Raw genomic sequence first — 26,119 nt, 5'->3', positions numbered from 1 at the left:
ATGTTGGGGGCTGAGTTGTGCAGGTGAATGCAGTGTGGGATGTATGTGTGTGCATGTTCTGTGTCGTGTGTGTCTGTGTCTGTGCGCGCACAGGCTGGAATACACGAAGAGAGGGTCCCACAGACATGTCTTCTGAGCTGGGGAACTGGGTAGGAAATTACCTGTAACTGGCCCTTTCAAACTCATGGCTTTCTAGATGCTATTTGGGTTGTACAAGTCCACAAGAGTTGCACAGTACGCAATGGGACTGAAGCTCACACTGAAAGCAAATAGAAAAGGAGAGGACAGTACTCCCATGTAAGCAGCCATAAGTTGGCATCCTCAACACTTGGGTTTTGGAAGAAATGAAAGATCTGTGCTTTTCCCTCCCCATCCCAGTTCCCATCTCCTTCACTGCTTCAATCTCTGAGCCCCGGCTAAGAAATGGGTCTGCATCTTCCTTCATCTGCTTCAGGTTTTGATTTTAGGTTTTTAGTTGGTTCTCTTTTGAACTCTCTGGTTTTTCTGTCGGTTGAATTCACAAACCTTAACAAATGTCTTCATTTTGCCACTGTCTTCCCTGGACAACTCTTCCCTTCCCTTCCCTCCCCCACCCCACCCCGAAAGCCTGGATACTCTATGAGCACCCACACTCCTCCACTATCATGTTCTGAATATCCTTTTTGATGATGTTTTGCCCGTCATCATAGTACAGCATGGACATGGGTCTCAGCTTGGTGGGCACACAGCATGACTTGAGGTTGGCGAAGGGGCTGTGACCCCGCATGCGGTAGTGGTTGATGACTGTGGAGTGGAAGGAGAGGGAGGAACCTGACGTGCCTGCTATGTGACTCGGGCACTCACCCTCGCAGTAGTTGGCATGGTAACCCGAGGGAGCAATGATCCAGTCATTCCAGCCAATGTCCTTGAAGCTGACATAGAACTGTTTCTTACAGCAGATGTTGACACGGCCATCACACTCCAAGCCCCGCCGGCGGCGATGATGAGGGTGGTCTTCGGATTGCCGGGCCTGAAGCATGAGGAATGGCCGGTGGGATTGCTCCTTCTCCTCGTCTCCTCCTGCCCCTCCTTCTCCATCCTTTCTGTCCTTCTTCTTGCCTTCCCCTTCCTCCTCTTTCTTCTTCTTCTTTCCCAGGAGGACTAGGCTGGCACCAGTCTCGTGGCATTGCTCACAGGCAATCCGAACATCCAGGGAGCTTTTGCCCTGGTCCAGTAACCTCTGGATACTGTTGGACACGGGGAAGATGTGCCAAGTGCTTTTCCGAGCATCCACCACCTTCTCCGATATCAACTGTTCACTCCTCCCCTCCATGAAGCCCCCATCCTCCTCCCCTGTGTCCACACTTCTCTGGAGGTGTTTCTGCTGCTGAAAGAGGTGGATGGTTAGTTTGGTCCTATTCCTGTTGGCCTTGGGGACTTTTAAGAAAAGCCAGACTTCAGCACGTTCCACCACCGATAAGTCACTTCCCTCTTTGGAAATCTCGAAGTGCAGTGTCTTCTTGGCTGTTCCTGAAGATGAAACATGGTACAAAAGAGAGTAGGGACACATATTAGTGTGGGGTTGGAATAGTCATTAGCTTTGACTTAGCACTTATCTTCTGGGACAGACCATCAGGAACAGAAGTAAGCAATTTGAATCTGCCTGTCCACCAGGCATAAAATACTTTATTCCTGGCTTTAAATAAATAAAGGGTTTGGTTTAATTTGCTGTACTTTTTGCTTTAGAGAGAACAGAACTCTGAATGTCTCTAAGGACTTGAGAATCTGCATCTGTTGACTAATTGCTTAATCTCAATTTTATCTTCTATGAAATGAGGTTGCAACGACTGCCTATCCTTCAAATTTACCAAGCTGTAATACCCTCCCCACTCCACACAAACACAAATTCTTGCCACTAAATCCAAGTGGCAAGCATACTAGAGTTAGACTTCTTCCTAGCTTCAATCTACTTCCTTCTTCCATGTGCTTTTGTCTAGAGCCAGGCCGCTCTTAACTTTTTCTTAACACGATTCTTTCACTTTGCAATAATTTTTTCATTCAAGGGCTAGAGGTATCATTCCCCCCATCTTGCATGAAGATTTCATTTGTTCCTATTAAGTTATTGTCTCAACCTAAAACCAAAAATTCCTAGGATGCTAGGATATCCCTAGATAGCTCCTATCTTTAACCTTCAACATTATTCCAGGGGCTCTGTCTCTGTGGTCCAGCAACATGAGGTATAGTTGAGTCCATGGTTATCCCACCCAATCTCTCACATTCTCTCTTCTTTCTCCCAGAATACTTCTACAGCTACTGGCCATGATTGAAATGTTAACTCTCAAAAGATAAAATAGTTTTTCTTTTTTTTTTCTGATTTTGGGCCACACCCGGTGATGCTCAAGAGTTACTCCTGGCTATGGGATCAGAAAATGCTCCTGGCTTGGGGAATCCTATGAGACATGCAAGGCAAATGCCCTACCTCTACATCATTGCTCTGGTCCGAGAAGATAGTTTCTTACATCTCTAGTTTAGAAGGACTTGAAAGTGGAGTTCATGTGTCTCTTGCAGCATCACAGTACACGGTTTAGCAAAATGTAGACAATGAATGCATTCCTTATTAACAAAAGGCAGCATTCTGAGCACTGCAGAGTCACCCTCTACCTCTGAATCCCCCATTTTGGCCTTCTTCCTCTTTAAAGGTAGCTCACTGAGTATGAATTATTTTATCTGCAGCTAAAACCAAAAAAAAAAATTCTATATTAGCCTGATGAATGAATTTAGTGGCTACTCAGTTCTGGATTGACAAACTCTCAAATTAGGAAGTTATCTATTTCCTCTCTTTCAAATTGGTACTTCGTCTGTATATTTATTCAGACAATAGTATTTGCTGTAAGGAAGAGGTATTCAAATTTGAATTTTATGATGAATCAAATAGTTTCCCTTGACCTAACCACCTAGTGACCCCTAAACCAAGCTGTTTTTTTTTTTCTTTTATCACCTCCTGTATCCATGCACTGATAATTTGGCTGGCATGCATGCAACCTGAATGCGAATCTTAAAGCCCTCTTAGAGAGGTTCATCTTAGAACTTGCAACTCCCTAGGAGGCTCTCCCTCTTTGGATTTCTATAGCTAACGGAAATCCAGCCATACTTATCACTCTCAGCCTGAGATGTTTACGGTACTATAAATTTTAGGCAAAGTTTCAAGTTCTCTGCGGCAGAAGGGAGGTTTTTCTGTACATTACATTGTTGATTCTGTTCTTAATTTAACACACTCTGCTCTCCATGATTATGAGAGTGGTAAATTCACTGAGGCTAGGGCGATGGAGAGGAGCTAAGTATAGATTCTAGGACATCCTTGTATAAACTGCTAAAAAGCTGGCCACCATGGCAGTGGCCCTGCCAGTGATGGTGAAGGGGCTGGTGATGGCAGAAGGAATGCTGGTGGTGGTAATACCTTCACTCTCCAGAGCTGTCGAAATGAAAAATAAAATCCTGAGTTTATGCTAAGCTCACCAGAGCCAGAAACTTTCTGTTTAAGAAGCATGATGCCATTTGTTTCCAAAATGCAATTACAGTCTTCTCCTTAGCTAAGAATTGAGTGGTGGAGTGGGGTAGAGAGTGCAAGGATGCCCAGAGCTTGTGTTATCAGAATAAAAACAAGTTTTGCTTTATCAGAATAAAACAAAGTTACTTAGGGCTGGCAAGAGAGATTGTATTGCAGGTAGAGCTCTTTACTTAAACATAGTTGATCTAGGTTAGATCTTTGGCAGCACATCTCTGGTCCTCTGAGCACATCCAGGGGTGATCTGTGAGTGCAGAACCAGTAGTAATCCCTGAATACTCAGAGTGGGACCCAGAAAGCTCCTTCACAGAAATTTAAGAATAAAGAACATTCTGGGAAGAAAAGTTGAATCATTTCGATCTAGAAAAGCAATCCACGGTAGATTTTCAAATGGTAGTAGTAGGATTCGACCAAGACCAAAGGAAACCGGCTGCTGAAAACTAGGAGCCTCTGCTACGGGGCCTGGAGGAGAGTGCAGTCCCCTCCCCCCCTGACCCCCAGAACCCTCTATAGGCACCTCCACCCTTTCCTTTCAAGACTGTTAAGCTACCTGCTCTTCTCCCTTATGCCTCTGCTGGCCAGGTTCTGCATCCCCAAGCGGGAACAGAGTGTCATTCTATAGACAGGGGCTAGTAGCTACTAAATTAGAAATGCCAGAAAACACAGCTTGTTTTGTTGCTCACTGAAACAGCCTGCCACTGGAGAATGTGCCTGGTACCCAGGATGAAAAAGCACTTTGGGCTTCAAGTCATTCATTCCCACGGGCTCAGCTGAGTGAACTTTTGCCCACCTGACCCTAAGAAGGGCCAAGGGGCCAAAGAGTATTCAAGGACAGTGCTGACAGGCTCAGTTTAGACATCCCCAGGATAAAATCCAAAGTGCTTTACAGATATTGAGGGACAGGGAGGAGGGAGAAGACAGTGGTGGTGAGAGTTTATCAATGGCTTTAAACCAATGGATGCTTTTGTCAGGTCAGTGCAGCCAAGACCCCTTGCGTCCAAGAAAGCCTGAAGGACTGCCCCTTATTTACGAGAGAGACCGAGTTTCTGATGCGCCACATAGCACCGCCCCTTCTTCACAGGCAGCTGTACTTGGAAGCAAATGATTTAGTGTTCCTGAGAGAGGATTGTACAAAGAGAGCACTCATTAGAGGGGACTCGGTCTGTCAGGTGCTGTGAGATTAGGGTCAGAGAGTCGTCGTAAAGTGACTTTCATCCTGGTCTTGGCTGGTAATTAACTGTATGGCATCATTTGCATATTGTGGAGCCGCAAGGCACTGTTTTATGCATCGGTTTAATTATCCGAGCTCAAAGAGTCTTCCTAGGATCTGCATCCACTGCCTTCATGATGTATCTCTCCCCCAGATTTCTGACATTTGGATTTTCCCCTACTAATTGACATGCTTGTCGCCTCCTTCTCCTGGTGTCCATTTCAGGAACTGCTATTTGTATATTACATGATCTTTTATCAGAAAAAATTAATAAAACAGAACCAATTTCATGAAAATGCTGTTGCCTTAATGCTCAGGAGAACAGGGGGAAGAAAGAGAGTCAAGTCTTCTTAATGGCAACCTTACATGCAGGTACATTTTAAAAGTTCTATTGTATTATGACTTTATAAGCAGTGCCTGATTTTTTCTCTTTTCCATTTAGCTCTCATTGCAGAAGGGGGTGGGGAGAAGGAGGCAGCCAGAAGCTGAGACGGAATTAATATTTATCAGGGTTGTAGGTTTCAGAATGATATTGTAACCCTCAAATTTTATAGGTATGAAAATAGAACCAGTCATTTGATTTTATTCCCTGGATACGTGTTTTCCTGAGAAAGATTCCTATATTGCAGTGATGTTTTCAGTATGTTCCAATCTTTTAATCTCTACCCAAAGATCGGGGTGCTTAGGAATCTATTACTAAACAGTGTCAGATTTGACTTATATATCTCCTGCTATAAAATTCTGAAATGGAAGTTTTCCCATAATGCCTTGTGAGCAGGTACAGCTGGTGCATACTGGTTTCCTATAGTATTACCTACCAAGATATAGAGGATGGCATTGCTAACCTCTCATTACCTACTCTCTGACAATTTTTTTCTTCTTTTTATGTGCTATTTTTTCCCTCCTGAGGCTTGTGAGCAAGACTTGTATCACAGCCTGCTCTCTGCCTGAGTAATTCACTAAGAAAGTCCCACACAAGCCCATGTGGGTGATATAATATTTCATCACTTAATCCTCTGTGATTTTGGTGGACACATACCAAAGGGGGTGGGAGCGCAAAATATCGGTAGGAGGGATCCATTTTGCACCTTCTAGGGAAATGCCTTTAAGATATTTCTGGGCATTAAAAGTTGAAGAAAGACCTATAGAATTCAGAAGGAAAAATAAAATTGTCACTGTTTTTAATGACTCAACTATGGAAACAGGGCTAGGATGTCAAGATTAAACACCCAGATCTTTTATTCTTTTCTTCCCCTACACCAGCATGTAAAAGGCTACTCATCCTTCCATCCAGCTCCTCAGATTTGTAGGCATATGGACGGACATTTGCAATGAAATGAGCCATGTAAACAAGTAGTGTTTGCTTTTTGTTTTGTTTCTTTTCCCTCAACAGGTTCTGCTGATAAAACGGTGCTCTGCTACATATGGATAACAATTATGTCTCTAATGTGGAAAGCTTTGTTGTTTATAGAGGATTTTAATTTCCTAGCAAGGAGGGAGGAAAAGGTTGCTATAAAATGTGGTCATTGCTTTAATCTTCCTTCTTTATCCAACATGGTTTCATTTTGCCTAGATATGTAATAACCACTGGTAGTAAAAAGAGAGAACTATACATAGTACGCATGTTCTGCCCAGCAAGAGAGCTGCCTCAGGAAGGCTTTCAGGAATTAGGACAGAAGGCAGAAACTGAGCTTTAAAGGTGATTTCTCCATCAACCTTCACTAGAGATTCCTGCCTGAAATTAAACTACAAGTTTGTCTCAGTGCTTTTGATTGGTTTTGAGATTTAATATCTTTTCTTAACATTTGCTACTGAATTGTAAATACTAGTTGCGCTTATCTTTCATTTAAATTGTGATGAAAAAGAAAGCTAAATAGATGTTAAGCTTCAAAAGAAAGTTAAAAAATTTAGTTTTAACCTACAGAACTTCCAAAATTCCAGAGAACTTTGACATTTAATTTTGGAATCATGAGCCACTGAGTATCTGGCCTATCTGCACTTTGGCTAAAAAATTATACTTGAGTCTGCTTTAGCAGAAGAGGAGTCAGTATAAACATGTGCTTTCACCAAAAATTAATAATGGCGATCATAATTAATGATAATAATAAAGAAAAGGGAAATCTAGGAAGGCATTATTCCCAGTTCTCCAAATATTAAAACTAAATTTCTAACCCCACACTCCTGTCCCTACTCCGAAAGCACCTATCTCACAGGCCCAAATCACTCTGCATTACTTTCCACATCTTTTCTTCGTTCACTATTTTTCTCCTCACTTTAGCTCAGAAACAAAAACACACTTCGAAATGGCATGCCATGTTCCCACAAGGCCTTAAATAAATCAAATAAGTAGCCCTTTTGCTCCCTCTTGGAAGTCACTGTCAGTGCCGTTGGTTTAAAAAAAAGTTAGCTAAGTCAGGCAAATGAGGCAGCAATATAGGGAAATGGGATGCATTTTTGTAAAAACCCAAGACATTCGCATTAGGCAGAGATGTGTGAGCAAATCAGTATTGCTGATGATTCACAGTCACATTTCTCCTTCTTTGTATGCCTCTGAGATTTATCACTCCTCTGTTTCTCATGGAGTTCTGGAATGCTCAGATGGATGACTAGAATTCCCATTTCCTTTTCTTCTGCTTCTTTTGCTATATAACAGGTAATAGTGTTACTCATGTCCCATAAAATCCTAACCATTGTAGAGGATAAGAAGAAGCCATAGGCAACTCACTGACAATCACTGAGAAGGAAAGACTCTTACAGACTGGGGTTTCCAGTAGGTGAAATTGCATTATTCCCTAACTGGTAAGGAGCAAAACTCTTAAGAATGCGCCCTCTTGTGGTCAATCTCTTCTCTTTAATCAGAGAAGACAGCTTTAACTTCTAAGACACTTTGGTGAGAGATCATTGACAAGTGAGTTCAAAAGACTGCAGCAGCGGCCTGGGCCTGGTGGGAGCCAGCTCCAACTTAGCTGGCTTTCCGGGGATGAGGCCATGCTAGCAAGCCTTCTTCGAGTTCTGCTTGACAAGTGTCTGTTTCTGACTTCACTCTACGACACTAGTTTCTCCAAAAGGGGAATTTTATGTGTTTTTACAATAGCACTTACAATATGTGAGCATTTTCCATTGCTTGAGGGCTCATTATTTTCCTTTACTAACTGTTCTTCAATAGGTGATATCAATTACTACGTTAATTACCACACTCCGTGTCTAAATTGGGCAGCATACAGAAACTTACAATACTTTGATCAGCTATTACTATGAGTAAAATAAGATGAAATGAGACATAATAGTCAAGAGGGTGATTTATTTTAGCTTTGTTGACAATTAATGTGATAGCTTGGTTTAACTCTGCCCAGTCCTTCCTTTCCTTTAAGGTGGTGGGCATCTAGGAAGGAAGGAAGGAAGGAAGGAAGGAAGGAAGGAAGGAAGGAAGGAAGGAAGGAAGGAAGGAAGGAAGGAAGGAAGGAAGGAAGGAAGGAAGGAAGGAAGGAAGGAAGGAAGGAAGGAAGGAAGGAAGGAAGGAAGGAAGGAAGGAAGGAAGGAAGGAAGGAAGGAAGGAAGGAAGGAAGGAAGCAAGGAAGGAAGGAAGGAAGGAAGGAAAGAAGGAAGGAAGGAAGCAAGGAAGGAAGGAAGGAAGGAAGGAAGGAAGGAAGGAAGGAAAAGAGGGAGGGAGGAGGGAGAAATGAAGGAAGGGAAAGAGTAGGAGGAGAGGGAGAGATGGAGAAGAAAGAAAAAGAAGAAAGAAAGAAGAAAGAAAGAAAGAAAGAAAGAAAGAAAGAAAGAAAGAAAGAAACAAAGACAGAAAGAAAGAAAGAAAGAAAGAAAGAAAGAAAGAAAGAAAGAAAGAAGAAAGAAAGAAAGAAAGAAGAAAGAAAGAAAGAAGAAAGAAAGAAAGAAAGAAGGAAAGAGGGAAGGAGGAAAGAGGGAAGGAAGAAAGGAAGGAAGGAGGGAAGGAGAGAAGGAAGGAGGGAAGGAAGAAAGGAAAGAAGGACGAAAGGTAGAAAAAAGAGGAAGGAAGGAAAAATAATCTTGGTGAGTAATCGTGAGTGATATATATATATATATATATAATAATGAATTCCTTTTTATTTGTTGGAATAAATTTCAGAGATTCTAAGTGTGATTCTTTGCACCATAGAACTAACTCACACTAGCTTTACAAAAATTGGACACTCAATTCAAAAAATTCTTTGAAAAGGCACTTAACCTTTTGCAATCCCTCAAGCTGTGTCTTTGTCAGAACTTTACTTGACTATGAAAAAGAGTAGAGGCAAAATTATACAGGTATCCTTAAATTAAGTTATCTCTGGGTTGAAAGGTCTAAGTAAATGTTTCATTGATATGCAAGATCATTATACTTATTAACTGGATTCTATGCTATACAAGACAGTTATAAAAATGCAATGTCTTTAAGTGTTCAAAAGTACTTGTTTTTAACATAATTTGAGTATGATTAGGATTGAATCATAGGAGCAAGAGATTTGTATATTCATTACAGCCATTTAGATAATATATCTGTCCTCGATTAAAAAAATCAAGTTCAAAATAATTTTTACCCCTCTTGAAAATGGATCACACATAGAGCATTATAAAATTTGGGAAATCTTACTAAGCCAAGGTGACAGAGATATATGAAACTTTACAGATCTTCACAATAAGCATATATACTAAACCTTTTCTAAAAAAATATCAGCTTGCCCAATATCAAGTTGCAAGCTCAACCAAGAAGTGTTTTCCATACAACCATTAAAGTTTGATCAGTATGTGAGAAACATATTTCCTTTGAATCAACTCCGTAATAAAAATTTAAAATGGCAAGATTTTATGGAAATATATATGCACCATGTAAAGGTATAAAATTGCAAGTGGATAAATTATAACAGTGAAGAATCACTGGATGCTAAGAGAATGGTTTGCTTTAAGATGAAGAGGTCAGATATAGGGTCAGGTCACCAGCACCAGGTGTATATTAAAATGACCCGAAATTTAAGGCTTCCAAAGTCATGTGATGTCGGTAAAGCTAACTGAAATGCTGTCATTAAGACCACCATGTGTGGCAGTAGACATAAAAAATAGGCAGGTCCCTTTTTCGTGTCAGGCCAAGGAGTGAGCCTCCAGGCCTCTAGAAACCATACCCTCACAGAACCCAGTGGCATTGAGTTATGTAGCCCCAGAGAAGGTGGAGGGAGAAAAAAAATGGACATCAGGTTTTAAAACTTCAGCCTGCCATGGGTGCTAAAAAAAAGTTTTGAAAGATAAAACGCTAATTGTAATGTCATTCAGATGGCACTCCAGAGCTTTAGGAGAAAGGCCTTTGAAGAAGAGCTTTAAAGAAAGAAACCAGGTGAGAGATGCAGGGGTCCTTTTGGAAGCCCCCAGAAGCACAAGCTTGTCCTGTTGGGGAGGGGGGCAGTTCAGAAGCTACAAGACTCTGCTCACCCACAAGGATGCCCAGGTCTAGCGGGGTTTTCTCGAAAACAGAATATCTGAGTCAACAGGTTTTCAAGATTGGAAATTCTGAGCGTTGCCTTAATTGTTTATACTGCCGTGGCAAACTTTTAAACAAAAATGCTGGGAGTCCCTGCACATACTTTACTGGCCATATGTTCTACCAAACAAAACAATGGCATTCCTTTCGAAGAGATTTGGCAAGAAGCACGATTCTTTAGCCCGATATTACCATGAAAGTAACACGCATTCGCACATGTGTGTGCGCCTGAGCAGGCAAGGGCTTGTAGGAGGAGGGCCCCGTGTCACATTACTGGCTAAATAACCTGCCTCCTGCTCTGTGGCCTGCGCTTTTCACAGGTACTGTCTAGTCAGCAACAGGTTCGTGGAGTCCAGAGCCTAGTTCTTCCTCTTAAGGCTTGAGAAAGGCTTTCCTGGAGGCTCTGAGAGCACTTTGTCATTGTCGCATTCCTGGGCAGAGCGCGCTCTCTCTCCCCGCCACCTTTTGGACCGGAGAGCCAAAAAGTGGTGCTAGTGTCCCCAACGTGACTGCGGACCCCGTGTCAGCTGCCCCCCATGCCCAGCGCGGGAGCGACGTGGACTTGGTGTCAGTGACTAGAGGTGAAAGCGAAGGCCACTCAGAGCTCTGCCCTGCTCGGCCCGTGTGCCGCCTCCCTGAACTTGGGCTTTAAGTGCCAGTGCACCTGGGCCGAGCACACCTCGCCTGCAGCCCCAAGACGAACTTCCAGCGGGTCTCCGCAGCCGCCGCCCCCGCTTGCTGCCAGCATCCTGCCAGCCAGGCCCGGCTCTGCCTGGCTTCTCGGCTGTGTTTTCCTGGGCTGGGTGCGGGAGGCCCTCCCGGCCAGCCTGGAACTCCGGACCGTCCCCGGAGCTTCCGCGGGTGACGCAGAGTTTCCCCAGGCTTGGCTGGCGGAGTCCCCCCCACTCTCGGTCCCTCTTCTGCCAGCACCTCAGAACTACTGGGCCCGCGGCGGCACTTGGCGGCTGCAGGGAGAAGTTCCTCCCGGGACTGTTCGACCGCCAGGGACCCGAGGCACCCTGCCGCCCCCAGGACCAGCACCCACCTGACTCGGCAAACGTGATGATCTCCGAGGTCTGCTCCATGAGTTCATTCATCTCTGCCCGCCGGCCGATGTCGTCCTCGATCTCCACGTACCCGTTCTCCCCCACCTTGCCCACATGGAGCTTGCGGATGGCGTTGAGGAGCGCCGCCTTGGGGACCGGCTGGATGACCTCCGGTCTCTTCTTCAAGTGCAGCATGTTCAGAATGTGCTTCTTGACGGCCTCCACCATCTCCGGCTGCGAGCTGGGTCCATCCTTGGGGAGGGAGGCCAGGGCACAGGAGGGGCACACGGGGGCTGCTGCACTCTGCCCCTCGGCTCCGGGGGTGGGGGAACTCCTCACTATAATCCAGCAACTCGCCAACAGAAATCCTCGCAGCCAAAGCAAGGGCATCCTGGCTGGGAAAGTTGTGGTTCCCTTCTCAAAAGGCCCTGCTCTGCCTCCCCCCCGCGCACAGGTCTGGTGCTTGGCTGTTTGGGGTTGGGGTGTGTGTGTGGTGGCGCCTCTTCTTCAGCAGATTCTCTGGAACAAGAACAAAAAGTTTGCTATGAAGTTTGGGCTGCAGGTTCCCTCTCTGAATGCAGTCAGTGCGGTAGGTTGGAGGCTGTCAGGGAGGAGAGTTCTGACTGTCTCCGAGTAAGAGAGAGGGAGGGAGGGAGAGAGGGAGAGAGAGGGAGGGAGGGAGGGAGGGAGGGAAGGAAGGAGGGAGGGGGAGAGAGACAGAGACAGAGAGAGGATGGGAGGAGAGAGACAGGGAGAGAGGAGGGAAAGAGGGAAAGAAGGGGGAGAGGGAGAGAAGAGGAGGGGGACAGGACAGAGAGGGGAGAGAGAGACAGAGAGAGAGAGAAAGAAAGGAAAGAGAGAGAGAATGATTGGCCCTGAGTGAGTGAGTGAATGGGAGAGGGAGGGAGTTTGTCTGCGAGTAAGGGCTGTGATTAGGAAGGGGAGGGACGGCGGCTCTCTGACAGGCTGATTTCTTTCTGCTCACTGCTCCCTCACACACACCTCTTTGCAAATATCTCCATTCCATTCTGGGGAGTTCTACTTTCCTTTGAGCAGAATGCTCCTCATTTTGCTCTCTCTCTCTTCTCTCTCTCCCTCTCTTCTCCCCCTTCTCTTTCTTTCCTCTCCTCTCCTCTCCTCTCTTCTTCTGTCCTCTCCTCTCCTCTCCTCTCCTCTCCTCTCCTCTCCTCTCCTCTCCTCTCCTCTCCTCTCCTCTCCTCTCCTCTCCTCTTCTCTCTCTCTCTGTCTCTCTGTCTCTGTCTCTGTCTCTCTCTGTCTCTGTCTCTGTCTCTCTCTCTCTCTCTCGCTCTCTCTCTCGCTCTCTCTCTCTCGCGCGCGCGCGCGCGCCACATCCTCTTTGGGAGGTGGAGAATGTGCTGTCTCAGTCTCAATCAACAGTAGTGACAGGATTGAGAAAAATCTTCCCCATTTTCCCATTTGGCAACCTGCAAGACATCAGAGAGGTGGGGTCCAAAGTGCGAGGTAGCAGAGGAGGTGAAGAGGGTTCAGGGACCCAGGTGTGGTTGGGTTCATTTGTCACTAGTTGGGGACCCACTGTGTCCGGAAGACCCCCCCCCCACCTTCATTCATATTTAAATGTGCAGTATTCTCCTTCCCCCCTTATCACCCCCCCCCCCTGGCTGGCAACCTGACTGGAGCTCCTTGCAACTTTTGTTTGGGGTCCTAGAATACACTACTTTTCCCAATTGCAAAACACAGCCCCCTGGAAAGTAGACTGGCAGGCAAGATTTTATTTGTTCCTGTCATAGGAAGCTTACCCCTTTCCTGCACTGCCGCCCCCTTCTGCCCTGAGTGTACATATTAACAAATGACAATCTCCCATAGCCGGCTCTGACTTCACAAATGAAAATGCAACATTCCCTTTGGCCTTCCTCACATTATCTGCTAGAAAGAGTGAGCCTCTTAGTCCTGTGGGGAAAGAATCTCTAAAATATATGGGCAAATTATTTTCTCTGCATTATGCGGAGCTGTAGAGTTTGCCCCCTACTCTGTCCAGGACTAGTATATTCATGAACTGGCCTCCTTGGCACCATCTCCTTCCCTCAAGGAAACAGCACAGATGAAATCATCATGAATTTCAGTGTTCACAGAAAAAGAAAAATGTGAATTTTTTTAAACAATGCCTCTCTGAGACCTCCCCTATTCCCTTCATTTTCTGTCTTATTGCTTTTATCTTACAGAAGTATCTTTAAGAGGTCCATCTGTTAAAGCTTTTCTTCCCTCTCAGTTTTTTTTCCCCCACACATAAGCCCTCTCAATTTTTGTAGATACAATCTCTTTATATCTGACACATAGTATGTTTAGATCTTGATAGTCAAGCAATGTAATTCTGTGGGAAAAAAGTTAACATGTACCATTCAGTATAAGCTTAAGGTCTGATGGCAAGGGATGTAGCATGAGAAAATGGTTATGCTAAGTTAGAATTACAGTTTTCACAGGTAACTGTGTTTTTCCTGAACTGTATATACTCCCCACTTCCAAAACAACTCCTGAAAGATATTTTTCTCTTACAAGCCCTCAATTACTTTCCTGATTTCACCTCCAAGAACATCAATTACCCTGATAGCATTGTTAAGACTTTGTCAGTTTCTCTTAAGCCAAAATTTTTAATTGTGGTATGGTAAGAGAGAATGAGGAAGGGGCACACATGTGTAATAATATAATTGTTTAATAAAGAATCTTTAAAATATAATACTTAACATAATCTACCTATTTGGCATCATATTATATAGTACCCAAAGCATTTTGTAATCCCATTAAGTTTTACAAGAGAGTCTAAAACAGAACCAAAAGTTTAATGATTCCAAACAAGTTCAGTCCTAATAGCATTTAGATAAGTGCAACTTACCAGTATTTTGATTCCTTCTGTATGTGAGTATGTGTGTGTTCCCTTAAGTTACTGTTTCTGAACGTAACTCTTTAAAGATAGCTTACTCTCTGGCATGTTTACTTGTTTATTTGTGCTGAATGGGTTGTAAAAACACATCATATATTTGCATGCTCTGCTATTAAAAGCTGTATTAACCTGTCTGAAGAATATAAAAAGGTACAAGTCACAATCTGCTGAGAAGTACCAGTAAATGGCCAAATTCTTTCAGATCATTTTGACTCTGGATGTGTAAAGAGTTCATAAGCAAGAGTTAAAGAGCATTACCTTTCCGGTGGTGCTGGTACTGTCTCTTTCACCAGCAGAGTCTGGCATCAAGTAGTAAGAGCTGTCTGAGTTCCTCTTCATGGTATTGGCACTGGGAAGTTTTATACTGTACTACTTATTTGTACACTCACACATTGGTACCAAACAGAGGAGGGCTGGGGCTTTGTTTGGGATTGGTTAGGATCAGCATGACATCAGCAGATGACTGGCTTTTCCAGCGTGAGGCATATTTCATAATTCATTATCTAATGGAAAGGCTGTCTTAACTGCTGTGACACCACTGGGGGATCACTGAGCCAGTAAAACCTCTGACAAACTTACCTACCTTCTAGAAAAATACTGCAGTCAAGCTCATCTTGTCTCCCTGAGTGCCCAACTTTCAGCTTCTCTTTGACACACACTTCACATAGGCTCCCCATTCTATTCACAATCAGTTTAATCTTTCTACATAGAACATCTGTTTCTTCATGAAGCTACCTCTACATACAAAGTGTTTTATTTTTTTTTACAAGGAAGAAAAATTCACAGTGCTCTTTATCAGATTGCTCATTTTATTCTTTTTAAAATGATCTGTCATTGGGAAAATAAGTCCACCTTTTTGATAATAGTCTTCCCCTCTCTGACTTACACTATTATTTTACATCTTGAAATTGAATGCCAGCTTCATACATCATTTATCACCAAGAACTTTGGGAATAGTCATTCTCGGCTAAAGAGTGTTGTATCCTTAATGTCTTTAGAATTCCAATCTAACTCGGAATAAAACCCAAGAAAAAAATTCCCAACTCATCAGAACTTTATGTCCTAGGATTTCTAATTTGTTGCAACGATCACATGAAATTAATGAAAAGAAGTGGGGCATTCCTTGGACTTGATATAGGTATCAAGTTGGTAGGGAAAACATGTTTTTTCTTGGTAGAGGGGTTGGATTTTGTCAGGACTGGGGTATTGCTTAAGGAACCCTGGGAAGGAACTCAGGAGGAAGAACTCTTCAGACAAGAATGGTGAAGAAGGGCTGTTTAAAGGGGTAATCGAGCCGAAGTCGAAATCGGGTATTCATGACAAGTTGGAGAAAATGTGCAAAATTGGGAGCTAATGAAAGCCATATGACTCGAGATGCTGTCCTGGATGCAGGATTTAACATGCATAAAATAAACTTTTCACTGTGCCCACAAGCCAGCTCGAGTGGCTCTGGCCTCCTGATGTTTTAAGTCAAGCAGGTTTCTGGAGTCATTGTTTCTGAGGGTCTCCCCAAGACTCAGCCTGAGAGCAGAGTCTCAGAGTGGTCTATGTCTATCCAGGGAGGAGGAGGAGGAGGAGGAAGAAGAGGAGGAGAAGGAGGAGGAAGAGGAAGAGTATTTCTGCCTAGGCAGAAGTGAAGTAGGATATAAAACCATTAGGTTGTGAGCGACGGAGGGAATCTGAGAAGGAGAGAGAGAGTCTCGGAGGAGGGTCCAGGCTGGGTAGCGGTGCATTACTTGGGCTCCAGCCCTTTGGGTGCAGCAGGGCGCAGATCTGTGCCCTTTCCCTGGCTGGAGCGTGGGGCCCATCCCACCTGGGCCAGGAGTTTGAGAGCACCCAGGAAAGGAAGGCTGGGAGGAGGAGGGGGACTGTGGACACCCCCAAGCTTTGGCCGACGACGTCGGGGGGATGCCCAAGCCTGGAGGGCAAGGGCCGGTGAAGGGAGGCGCGAGAGGGGGCACTGTCTGTCCCTTGTCAGCGCACGATTCCGCAGCGCCCCGCGGCGCGGGGAGCCAGCCACCCTCCCCGAGTGACTCAAGGCGCGTTGGCCACGGGGTGCCACGTTCGTGCCCATCTGCCCGGCCCCCACCCGCCAGCCGCGATGCTCCAAAGCTCTACCTGCCCCCTCCCCCGGGCCCCGCCGAGCTGCACGGCGCTGGGGAGAGAGGGTGCAGAGCCCGGGGGTGGTGGGAGGCTGCGCGCAGGAGCGCAGGGTGCGGAATCTGCCAGACCGGCCGGGCGCATCTTCCCGCGAAGTGCGGGGCCCCCGGGGGAGGAGCGGGCAGACCTTGGGGTTTCTCTTTCACTTCCTGCGCCCTCCCCGAGGCGTCCCCGAACCCGGGCCCGCTGCTCGGCCCGCGACTGTACCTTGAGCAGCACCTGCTGGCAGGTCCCGGGGATCACGCCGAGCCGAGCCGAGCGCTCGGAACCGCCGCAGCCGCCGCCGCCACCGCGCGCGCCCCGAAACCCCCGCGAGGGTGCAACTTGTCTTAAGAGCGCTCTCGGGCTTGGGGGGTTGTTGGTTTCTTTTTTTTCTTTTTTTTCTTTTCTTTACCCCTCTTTTGGCAGCTCAAGAATTCGGGGAGGGAGAAAGAGAAGGATCACAGCGCAGGGGGCCCGGCCCGGGAGTGCTCCCGCCCGCGCGCCCCGCTTCTGTCCCCTGCCCGAGCCGAGCGCGCCCCGGGTGGGTCCTCCCCGCGCGCCGCAGCGCCAGCTCCGTGGTGGCCCGATGCCCGTGGTGGCGCTTCACCTGGCACTGGTGCGGGCGGCCTGCTTGAACCCCGACATTCCGCGGAGCCACCCACACCACTGAGCCTCGGCCCAGGCTCGCTCTCTCTCTCCCTCTGGGAGCACACCCGGTGGAGGGAGCAGCTTGGGAGAAAGCAGGAGCTGGGAGGGAACCCGTTGGTCCCTTCTCTCCCTGTAATTGCACCAGGCACTGTTGTGCCAGAGATTTATATTTAGAAGTTGTATGTTGCTACTTGTATGGAAATGGAGCGATTAGGGCCTGTCTCGCTTGCTTGCTTGCTTTCTGCTGCTAACTCCAGGGCTCTTCTTGAGCCTTTTCTTTGCTGGGGAGCTGTGTTTTCTTTCAGTCACCGGGAGGGAGCTAGCTGGTCCGAAAACTCAAGTTCGTTTGAGGATAAGAAAGGTTCAGAGATGAGCAGACAGGCCACATCAACCTTCTCTGATGCTTCTAGTGACACTCACCTCCAGGCTACAGGGCACCCTCCACACACACACACACACACACACACACACACACACACACACACACACGCGCGCACACACACACACACACACGCGCGCGCGCGCACACACACACACGCACACACACACACACGCACACACACACACACACACACACACACACACACACACACACACACACACACACACACACGGCCTTTGGACCAGATCACCAAAGCCACAGCTTTTACCCAGGCCAAGTGGCCATGTATCCAAAAAGTAAGATGTCCCATCCCCTCCCCTTTGCTTTCTTTCCCAGCAAATCCTAAGTCCTTCAGCTTTCACTCACTCCTGCCTGCTATGAATCTGCTCTTTGCAGACAGGCCTAAAAAGGGGGCAGTTTTCTCAGGCTCTGTTGTTTTAGCTGCGGCTCTAAAACTGCTGTTTTTCAGTGAGAAATACTTGCCTGGAGCCCTGAGCACCCCCAAGCAGGTGACGGGGAAGTGCTCTGATTCCACTGCAGTGGCAGGAGGCTGGGAGTTCCCAGCACAGACAAGGCTGCTGACAACTTCAGTGTGTTTTAGTTCCTTCCTATGAAAAATCTGTTTTCCAAAAAGCATGATTTCTGGTTCAGTCCGTCTGGGAACCTGAACATAAAACGTGACTATGGAGGGAAATCAAAAGGATTCAAGGTGTTCTCAGCAGCTGATGTGTTATTCTGTGCTGCAGGCAGGAAGACCTTGCCTAGGTGCAGAGCTGGGCCTCTCTTAAGAGAGGACACAGAATCCAGAAAATGTGGACAGGACCCAGGGAAATTTGCTGCTGCCTAGGGGTTTCAGGCTGAAGTGGGATTGGCAAACCCGGCCAGATTCCTGGACAGCTAGAGCCTGCCCCATTGCCTGGGTGGATGTTAGGTAGAAGAGACAAGGTACAATCAGCATTTCACATTCCAGACTGATCAGAGGAACTGTTTACTTTTAAGTTTACTCGGTGAAGCAATAAATCTAAATAAAGAGATAGAAGGAAATAGTAAAATACCACCAGAATCCATCCGAAACAACAGGGACAGAAATAGCTCAGCCAAAGCTCTATTCCTAAGCCACACATTTCTCTAAGAAACATGAGAATCTCCCACAACTCTTTGTGCTATATATAAGTACTGTGTGCAAAGTATCTGAAAATGCCTTATCTGAACCAAAGAACCCAGATGCCAGAATAAAAATGATTAGGAAAAGAACATAGAAGAAACAAAACAAAAACAAGCCCCAGGAAATGAATGGATACTCTCCAGTCTAGAGTAGTAGATGATCATTTGGGTGACTCTGCCCCTCAGTAGGCATTTGGCAATGTCTGAAGACATTTTGGCTTGACATTGTGAGGAAGGGAGACATTTAGTGAACAAAGGACATAAAATAGGGGGCTCAGGCACCCCTTTGTGTGTTAAAACTCAACAATACAAAGGACAATTCCCTATAATAAAGTATCTGGCCCCAAAGGATAGTAATTAAAATTGTGGAAACTCAATTTCTAATATCAATTTTGAAGTTTCATTTCATTTCCACCCCTGATCTAAGGTTCTTTAAAATGATGCAAAACTATTCTTTTAAGTGAATTGGCCTCCTCATAGGTCTTGGGCCTCTTGATTAAAGGACACTTTCTGCCTCCACATCCCAACACACTCAAGTACTGATCTGTTCAAGGTAATTCTACAACAATATTGTTATCAGTCCAACCACCCTTCCAGGAAGTCCTCAGTATGTTTCCTGCTGTTTTTTTTTTTTTTTTATTATTATTCTAACCAAAAGCAGCATCTTGGTGACTAGCTACAAAAAAGAGATGAACTGGCCCACATCCAAGTTGTTACAAGGCAGTGACCTTATGGAAAAACACAAGTGAATGAAGAACGGAGTTGCTCATTTTAGCAATTAAGAATCAGATAAATTCATTCAATGGCAAATCCCCAGAAGGAAAATTCACAGAAGTGAGGTGACCAGGCCTTGCCTCCAGAGCAAACAAATATGATGTAGCTTAACTTCATTTGTTGAATGCCTTAGGGTAAGGACACACAATCAATATCCGTAGAGATCAAATGCTAAATTCTAATGAATGTTCTTGGCAAGACTGTTGGCTGCAAATTTAGTCTGTGTTGTTTTGTTTATAAGAAAGTAGATGACTGTTCAAGGAAGGTCTTGCCTCTCCTGTGAGAACTGAGAAAGCAAAGGCACCAAACTGTATTATTGATAATAATCATAATATCATAATTAATTGATCATAATATCAATAATCAAGAAATGTTTGAGCAGTTGGCAAGAGAGAATTTGCCTGGATTACACTAGCCTAGATGAGAAATGGTGTCTCTATGATGAGGACATCATTCCTGATTCATTACGAAGCCCTGGAGTACCAGGGTCTTTTGTGAAGGAGTGGGTCGGCAGACATGGATTTAGGATGAAAAAAGCTATGAAGTGAAGGTCTGAGACACGCTGGCACCATGTCATCAGCCAACATGTGAATCAGAGTTTCCTCAGGTAAATGGTCATTTTGGAATCTGAGGCTTCAACCTCCAAATGATTCATAAATGCCTGGATTTCTTCCCAAGAAGTAACCATTTAGTACTTGTGAAAAGGTTGTTATAGAGAGAGAAGTTGTCGGCCATGACTATTATAGGAAAACATATTTTTAAAAGGCAGTGCTTGTACTAATTCAAACAGAATAAATACACTGTGAAAGGCCTTCTGGGCAACATATATTTCAAAACCCAGTTCTAACTGAATCAGGAAACATCTGCAAGAGTGGTTGACCATCCCATTGCCCCAGAAGGTTATGAAACAGACTCACAAAAGAGCATATAACAAATGGTCGCAATCATTTTTCTCACCTGGGTTCCTTTTGGTAATAAGTTCCATGTTGCTGACTTGAGGACATATAGGCTTAGCATATAGATTCCATGGGATTGATAAGAGAGTAGGAATCTTGATTCAAATTCAATTTTGCCTAGATCTTCTAAACAACTCTTCCCAATTGGTCCTCTCAGAAGGAAAAGGCTGTGTGCTGTCCCATTTGGATTTTTTTTTTTTAAATAGTTGAAACATTGCCTCTCTCAAAGGCTGATAGCAAAAGTCCAAAGGTTGGAACTCTCTCTGAGATCAGTGGCCAAAGCATGGCCAGTCCTGCTTCCTGGGCACTGTGTACTGTCACACAGTGTCATCTCAGCTAGTAAATATTTCCAGATGCTGCACTCTAACTTTAGGAAGGTCAAGTTTACAAAGTGAAATAGTAAGCAAGACTTCTGTTAGCCTTTCTGAGCTTAGAAGTGAAAGCTAGAATGAAAAACTCCTATCCCAAGAGTTAAATTGATTTCTAAACTAGTTGGCAACTTCCAAAAAGTAAGTTATGGCCATCTTCCCTTTTCTTAATATTCCTCTTCAAAGATGGTAGAATGATGGCGAATAAAGAAAGAATTGTTACAGTTGAAATGAAAAGCCCAAAAGCCAGGGATAATGTCTCATCACTTCATGAACAAAGACACAAAGCGGACACTGTCCTTTGGGTCAACTCCAATATAATTTCACTATGGAGTAGAAGTGATTAAAATGGTGATCCCTGTAGAGAAAAAGTTCACTCAATTAGTTCCCAAAATATTAAGGAACTTTTGTTTCATTAGATGCTGTTAGCTTCATGTTAGTCACAGGGAGAAAAAAAATGCCCACATACACACGCACGACTAAATGCCGTCAGTTTGCTCAGCTGCTGCTGACGTCACTGCTGCCCACTAGGAGTGAGTTACTGTAATAATCTCCCTTTTATTAATCATAGGCTGGAGGAAGCAGAAAGTGGGTGACATCACTAAGCAAAGGACTGGCTAACTCATGCTCCAATTCATTCAGGTTTATTATAACATTTCTCAAGTGTCATATGAAAGTGATTACCATCTCACACTTTCCCCCTCTGAGCAAGCATTCCTAACCTTCATTTCAAACTTTCAGAGAAAATCTTTATTTTCTGATGGAGATGGAGGCACCTACAGGCCTCATCTCTCTAAGAGTCTGTAGTAAGGGAAGTTTTTTCACCAGAATTGTGTCTTTCTAGGAGAGACATAGTGTATACAGTGGTGGTAGAAGAGGGGCAGTTTCTGGAACCTTGCCATCACAATTGACTTCAGATTCTGGGCCGGGTGTCCTGAGGACCCTTCATCCTCATCTGACTAAAATGGAATGGCTGTACTTAGATGGGTGAATATTGTCACTTCTCAGCACATGGTAAACAATGATTTAATCTGTGCATTCCAGGGATCTGAACTGTGAAAAAATGCATTGGACATGTGTATTACACAGTTAAGGTTACATATATGTTTCCTGCTGCTAGTCCGTGCAGAGTCAAAGGCAGCGTCTAACACGTCCATGTCAGTAGCTCAGTTCCTGATTAGTGAATAATAACAATAGTACAACATCCATAGAATAATAATTTTTGAGGAATAAATGAGTTAATCTGCAAAGCAGACGGTCCTTGCCTCCTATACATATGATTACCTACTAGCTTTATTTCCTCCCTCAATCCTTCCCAAAGCTTTGTTCATGCAACTGAACTTGCTGCATGCATCTACAAAATGACTACCCCAATGAGGAAATGTTTTCTGCAGACTGTTGGTAAGAGGGGTAGTCTGGCAGGGGCTGTTGTAGTGAGCCCTACTGTAAATCTGTCGTTGTCACTAACCACTTCCTACTTAGACCCCTACTCTTGAATCCCATCCTACCTGCAACTACTCATCCCAAAATTAATTGTTGACAATTACAAAAAAAAAGATGTGTGACAAATGACATTATTTCAGAGATTCTCTAGGAATCTACATTAGTTGACTATTTCTCTAAAAACATTTTTGAAAAATTAACTGGTTGGTTTGTGTCTTTCTAAAAAAAAAGAAGCATTCCTACAATCTGCATGTGTGCATTATAAAAAAAAAGTCTAACATTGAGCTATAAACTATAAATCTTCTTTTAAACTAGCATCTTGGGGCCCTTACAGAAGCAATTTTATAGGTGCCTTCACTCTTCCCTTTACATGCAGTCCCATCCTGAGGGTATTTCCAGGAGTCAAAATAAAGATTACTGAGGTGTGTGTAAGAGACAGAATGATAGACAAAAGAGAAGGCTGGGCCTTTGTAATATTTAGATAGTGATGAAACTGGCTTGACTGAAGCCAAGGACAGTAATTATACTGGATAATTTACTACTTGGATTCACCTTTGCTTAATATTGACTTCTGCAGTGGGTGAGAGGTTTGGCTCCTAATAGTGATCAGCTGCTGCTGCTACTGCAGAAAGCAACATTTTTTTATGACACTAGGCATAAAACAGTAATATAATACATGCAACTCTAGTTAATCTTTAAATTGGAAGCTTCCTTAGACAGTTCAAAACAAAAAAAGCCAGGATATCTGCTGCCCCCTATCGGTGCTATAAAGAAAAGCATATGCTTTTTTAAGACAAAAAATAAAATAAAATAAAATAAAAAAGAGTTGAGGTTGCTATTTAGGGGGAAGAAGGGGTCCATATGGCCGTTTCCAAGAAACTAAGTGTAGTCTTTTAGGGCAAAGCCATGGCCTAAATATAATAGGATCAGTAACTGCTTCCATTAACTAGAAACTGCCTAGGTAGATCCAAAGTAGAGCAATGGCCAAGCTTAGTTAAAGTGTGACAGGGTAGGTATGGGGACACTGGAAGCTAACTATTCTTCCACAAAAATTCCTGGAAAATACAGAGGAAAGAATGAATGTAAGTAGAAGGAAGTTGAGACACTCCGTGTTAGGATCCCACTGAAGAGTGGAGCATCTCAGGACAGCCCAGGGGACCTGCACTGTGCAAGCGGGGAGGTGCAGGGGCGCCCTCTTCTGGCACCTCGTTTTTGAAGAACTAACACATGTTCTAACATGGAGTTACAACAGCCTAGCATAGTGGAAATAAATACTAATAAATAAATAACGCACCTTCTGTGTGTGATATGGATGCTATAAATAAATATGAAAATATAATAAAATTCAATAGAAACTTTGAAAAATAATCACTTTTAAACTGTTGACACATTCATTAGCATGTTTAGAGGAAAATTTCCATCGCACAATAAAAATAATCTTGTATCAATGATTTCATTTATCTTTATATAATGAGTATTTTCAATAGCTTAATCAATCCTACAAATTATTAATGATTGGAGGGGTCACTCATCATAGACATGTGGCTTTATATTTAGACTGATGTTAAAGAGTTGTTTCCAAACTTCTACAGTTATAAATAACATTGTGGACACATTTTTTAAAATGTATTAATACATTCTGATTATTAAAATAAATTCATAGGAGCTGAATATATTTATCTAAAATATGAACATATTTAAATCTTAAATTTTATGTAATATATTGTAATTTAAACGGTCCTTAATTATAAAACTAATCAAAAAAATTTTTCATCTGTATTTCATAGCAACATTAGTCCAAACAGAATCAACCTAAATCCCATTAACAGGGAAAAATAAACTATATATAATAAACTATTATAAACTATAATATAATATATATAAATTATATATTATATATATTATAGTTTATATAGTTATAGAATAAATATATTCAATGGAATATTACCTTGCTTTTAAAAATAAAATCCTGAGCCTGAGTGACAGTTCAACAAAATAGTACAGTTTGCCTTGCATACAATGGTCCAGGGTTTGAATTTCCACACCACACCATATATGGTCCCCTGAGCTCTGCCAGAAGTGAATCATCAGGACAGAACCAGGAGTAGGCGTGAGCATTGCTAGATGTGGCTCCAAAACAAAATACCAACAATAAATAAAACAGTGCCTTTGGGGACAGAATGAAGAGAACTTGAAGTGATTATGCTAGATTCAATAACAAAGATTATGCTAGATGAAATAATTACAGATGACTTAATTTATATATGAAATATAATTCAAGTAAACAACTTGGGAAAATAACATTAAGTTCTAGACTCATCAGAACTTAATACTTATTGAAAAAAAAAGAAGGGACTGACAGAGAAATCTGTATAGAGGAACTTTATTGTTAGGTGTGTTGAAAGTCTGTTCTTAAAGAGATGTGAAGCTAACTTAGGGAAATTCTAAAGAATTATTAACCAATGATACAACTACCGAATATATTTTACTAGTTAGGAGAATGTCTTTGTACTAAGGACTCTAAACTCCATATTCTAATTATTATTTTCAATTTTAGTATGTATGTTACATATTATGGTTTCATACTGCATTTTATTTTAATGTTTTTCCATTTGATCTTTGACCTTTATTTTTATTTATAGTGTACCTGGCTAAAAAAGAGTTTACATTTTTATGTAGACACATCTAAGAATACTTCTTGTTGATGCTGACAGAGAAGTTAAATATTTATCTACATTTTCTAGCAAATATTTTTGCTATTTTATTCTTTAATTTAGAATATCTGGAACATATTTTGTCATATAGGACAAAGGCCTATAGCATTTTTTAAAATTCAAAACAATTGGGGCCGGGCGGTGGCGCTGGAGGTAAGGTGCCTGCCTTGCCTGCGCTAGCCTAGGACGGACCGCGGTTCGATCCCCCGGCGTCCCATATGGTCCCCCAAGAAGCCAGGAGCAACTTCTGAGCGCATAGCCAGGAGTAACCCCTGAGCGTCACAGGGTGTGGCCCAAAAACCAAAAAAAAAATTCAAAACAATTTATCAACATTGTTTATTGACTGATTTCCCATTGGAGAAATACCATTTCTTATCATTTATTGACTGTGTAGACATAATACAGTATTTCATTGATTTTTAACTCATTGATAAGCTTTTAATTTATTCAATTCATATATTTTTCAATTTTGAGTGTTTTAAAATTATAAGCATTTCTAATTTAAATGTTATGCTGAATGTTACATCCCAGGTCTATACATCTCCTAAACAGAAAATTTATACTTCTCACTCCCTGTCTCTGTCAGCCCACCCATTCATCATCTGTATCTATAACAGTTGTGGTCAAGAATATCTAAGTGGAACCCTACAGCATTTGACTTTTTCTCTCTTTAAAAAAAGAAAGAAATTTTTCTTTGAGGTTGGTGCTTGGAATTAAGCTCTCAAAGTATTTGCTCTAGTAAGTGTCACAATGTTCTTTTCTTGTATTATTTCAATACATTTAGCATATATAATATACCAATTTTAAACTCTATAATATTTTATATAGGATATATTTTGAACATAATCACTATAGTGGGATTACTGCTTGATGGAAGCTCTGTTTTTAATTTTTTGAAAACTTTATATTGACTTTCATATGTTTGAGAATATATGAGAGGTTATGTGTAGAGCTGAGACTGGATGTGATGAGTACCAATTACATTTCCCTCTAGTCAGAGTACATTGTTTTCTTTTTCTTATTTACACACCAACACTTATTATCTCTTGTATTATATTTTATTATATTGTATTATATTTTCTAAATAAAAACATGAGATTTGACATCTGACACATGACATTTGGCATCGTGGTTTCCATTTGTATTTCCCTGATGATTAGTGATAATGGCCATATTGCCATATCACTTCTAGCCATTTATAAATCTTCTTTGGGAAAACATCTACTCAGTCCATATGTCCATTTCTTAATTGGAATTTTTCCTCTGAACTCTAGTGAGTTAAGTACATTTTGAGTATTAATTCCCTTTTAGATAAATTATTTGTAA

General features: G+C 43.0%; 1 protein-coding gene and 1 long non-coding RNA gene across 2 annotated transcripts in view; one reads left to right on the top strand and one right to left on the bottom strand.

Moving 5' to 3' along the window:
• Positions 1 to 616: 616 nt before the first annotated feature.
• On the bottom strand, positions 617 to 11,715 carry INHBA (inhibin subunit beta A). The gene is made up of 2 exons (XM_049781884.1): positions 11,285 to 11,715; positions 617 to 1,509 (listed from the first exon to the last, which is right to left on the bottom strand). The coding sequence occupies exons 1-2, from the start codon at positions 11,673 to 11,675 to the stop codon at positions 617 to 619; spliced, it is 1,284 nt and encodes a 427-aa protein (XP_049637841.1). The 5' UTR covers positions 11,676 to 11,715.
• The window catches only part of LOC126020435 (uncharacterized), a 169,466-nt gene continuing 148,337 nt past the window's right edge, over positions 4,991 to 26,119 (top strand). The window contains exon 1 of the long non-coding RNA XR_007499588.1: positions 4,991 to 5,126. This is a non-coding gene — a long non-coding RNA (uncharacterized LOC126020435). The remainder of the gene's footprint in view (positions 5,127 to 26,119) is intronic.

The sequence above is a fragment of the Suncus etruscus genome, chromosome 10 (assembly GCF_024139225.1).
Source record: "Suncus etruscus isolate mSunEtr1 chromosome 10, mSunEtr1.pri.cur, whole genome shotgun sequence".
Lineage (NCBI taxonomy): Eukaryota > Metazoa > Chordata > Mammalia > Eulipotyphla > Soricidae > Suncus > Suncus etruscus.
This window is presented reverse-complemented; position numbering and strand designations above follow the sequence as displayed.